Below are 2,500 nucleotides of genomic sequence, written 5' to 3' on the forward strand. Positions count from 1 at the left end.
TGGACAGACTTCTCGCCCTGTTGTTGGGACTGAGATACAGACATGTCGTAACATTGAGGCGAGCTCGTGTAGTTATAACTTACATTTGGTTAATTACTGCGTCCCATGGATCGATCGGGACGTGGAGAATAGATATCGCCATCACGTTAGCCTCTGTCGTCCTGATATTTTCGCTGGTTACTTCGATTTTCTGTTACGCGAGGATCCATCTCAAACTACGACATCAACAAGCCCAAGTTCAAAACCATGTCGTACAAGAACAAGCGAACGTAGGAGGGATTCCACTGAACATAGCAAGATACAAAAAGACAGTTTCTAGCATTTTGTGGGTGCAGATGGCATTGGTTGTTTGCTATGTTCCGTGGGGTATTGTGGTTGTGTTATATGCAATTGGAATAGAATATGACACGGCTTTGATAGCCACAGAGACTCTGGTCTATTTAAACTCAACTCTTAATCCGATCCTGTATTGTTGGAAGATCAGAGAGGTCAAGGAAGCAGTGAGAGACACAATCAGACAGCTTGACTGTTTTTTTTTTTTTTTGAATAAATAGCGGTACAGAAAATATAAAGTTACAAAGTGAGACGGCTCAGTGTAGAAATACCGAAATAAAAAGGATTTAGAATAAGTGATTTATTATTCGCTGCAATATTACCTTCAAATCCTGGAGTGGAAACTAGGAATAAATTTTGTTTTTAGCTAGTATTATTAGAATTCTAATTTCTTTACCCGATACTTTTTTTTAGTTTGTGTCAGATCAAAAACGATAAACTTATGTACATGCAAAGCAGTAATCAAAAGGTGCGCCATAATTGATGCAGTGCCTTAAAAGCAAAACACTAACTTTGTTTAAACTTCAATTTACTCATTATGCAAAGCCACCGACGAGAAAACTTAAATATACCTGCTGGTATAAAATTTGCGTGATATATTTCTAATACTATCAAAAGACTGAAAATAAAATGTACCTTTCATTTTGCTTAAAAACGTCATTAGAAATATTAAAATCGCAGTAGTTCGACGTTACAGTGTTTCAAACATCGTTTTTAAGGTAAGAGTGAAAATATCGGGGTGACATAAGAATTGAAATAAGTGAAAAAACTGGTTATAATGTCAGTTTGTATTATACTCGTAGATGGTGACGCCCGAATTGAACTATTGAACTTTTAAACTTTTTCCAAAGGTGACAACCCCATGAAAAAGTCAGTTCAATTATGCCATGCTATTTTCCGTCATTATTTCTCTGTAAGAGGAAGTTGAATGTGTAAGAACTGTGTCTTTCCAGTTTCTGATCTTATAAATAAGATAATGCTTGAATATCGTATTAATAATAGTTATTTTCGATTGCGAGCCATCATACCCAAACCAGAACCAAAGTATAAACTGAGCAGTAATAAAAGGGGGCAGACAATCCAGTGAGCCATTCAAATCTCGCAACAAATAGACTTTGCCAGCGCAAAGCGCGGGAAGTCGTGTGCCAGCGAGCGGTGTTACGTCATCTCTGATTGATTCAGAAAGTGGCGCAAATTTTTTAAACCAATCACTGATCGTGGTGACTCAAAACCCGGCAAAACAGATGTTAGCAATAATGTTAGTCGATACTAAGAGTGGATGAAGGGTGAGAGGGGTAATCCTTCATAAAAGCCATTCACCTCTCAAGCTATTTTTGTAGATCGAATTCCAGGAGGGTCTAAAAATAGCCAGTCTTCTGACGCGAATTTTAATCTAGTCAAGTGGACGGATGACCTCTCCCGTTCGAACGAATGAAGAGTTTTTGCGAATGGATAGCAGCAGTTGTTCGAACGGCTGGAAATTTTCTGAACGGATAACCCAATCCGTTTGAACGGCATCCCATCGATCATTAACGGATGGCAAACGGCAATCGAACGGTTTTTAGCCGTTTGAACGGATACCGTTAGTGTACGTTGTCGCGTGAGAGGTCACATATGGAGAATTAACTCTCTTACCTTCTCTTACGCATTCTCGACTACAATTCAAACAAGAGTAATTATGAAAGATATTTCAGTAATCAAGCTGAATGTGTTATTGAGAAAATGAGAACAATATCGGCATTTTTAGTTATTAAACTGAAGAGGTATGTGCAGCTCCTCAATAAGTTACAGCGTAAAGTGTGCCCGTTTTTTTCCGAAAGCTTTGTATTTAAAAGATGCTCTTTTTTCGGTTTTTACTCATATTTCATTCATTTAATATTGCTTGGTAAAATAACAGTTAGGAAAAATAATGCATTCGAAAAGTCATTCCGAAGCAAATCATGGGCACTTCGATAATTAACGTTTCAGAATAAACTTTATTGTGGATAAAAAATAATTGGCAAATTATAATGGCGGTATTTGAACTCGGAAACGCCAAGAAGCTCAGGCTATTACAAAACGTCAGTATCGTGTCTTCCAACAATGATATGGTCTTAGAACTCTTGAATTGATAAAATGAAGCTGATTAAAGCAGCTCATAGCCCACTCAATACACTTAGGCACGTTT

The 2,500-nt window shown here is 37.6% G+C and overlaps 2 protein-coding genes across 2 annotated transcripts in view; both read left to right on the plus strand.

Moving 5' to 3' along the window:
• Nucleotides 1-554, plus strand: part of LOC145484383 (melanocyte-stimulating hormone receptor-like) — a 1,135-nt gene extending 581 nt beyond the window's left edge. The window contains exon 1 of the mRNA XM_081462999.1: nucleotides 1-554. This exon is cut by the window's left edge and continues 581 nt beyond it. Coding sequence (XP_081319125.1) covers nucleotides 1-554 — 554 coding nt within the window.
• Nucleotides 1-2,500, plus strand: part of LOC145484668 (acid phosphatase type 7-like) — a 26,634-nt gene that overhangs the window by 10,934 nt on the left and 13,200 nt on the right. The gene's annotated exons all lie outside the window — the stretch shown is intronic.

This window comes from Orbicella franksi, chromosome 4, assembly GCF_964199315.1.
Source record: "Orbicella franksi chromosome 4, jaOrbFran1.1, whole genome shotgun sequence".
NCBI lineage: Eukaryota > Metazoa > Cnidaria > Anthozoa > Scleractinia > Merulinidae > Orbicella > Orbicella franksi.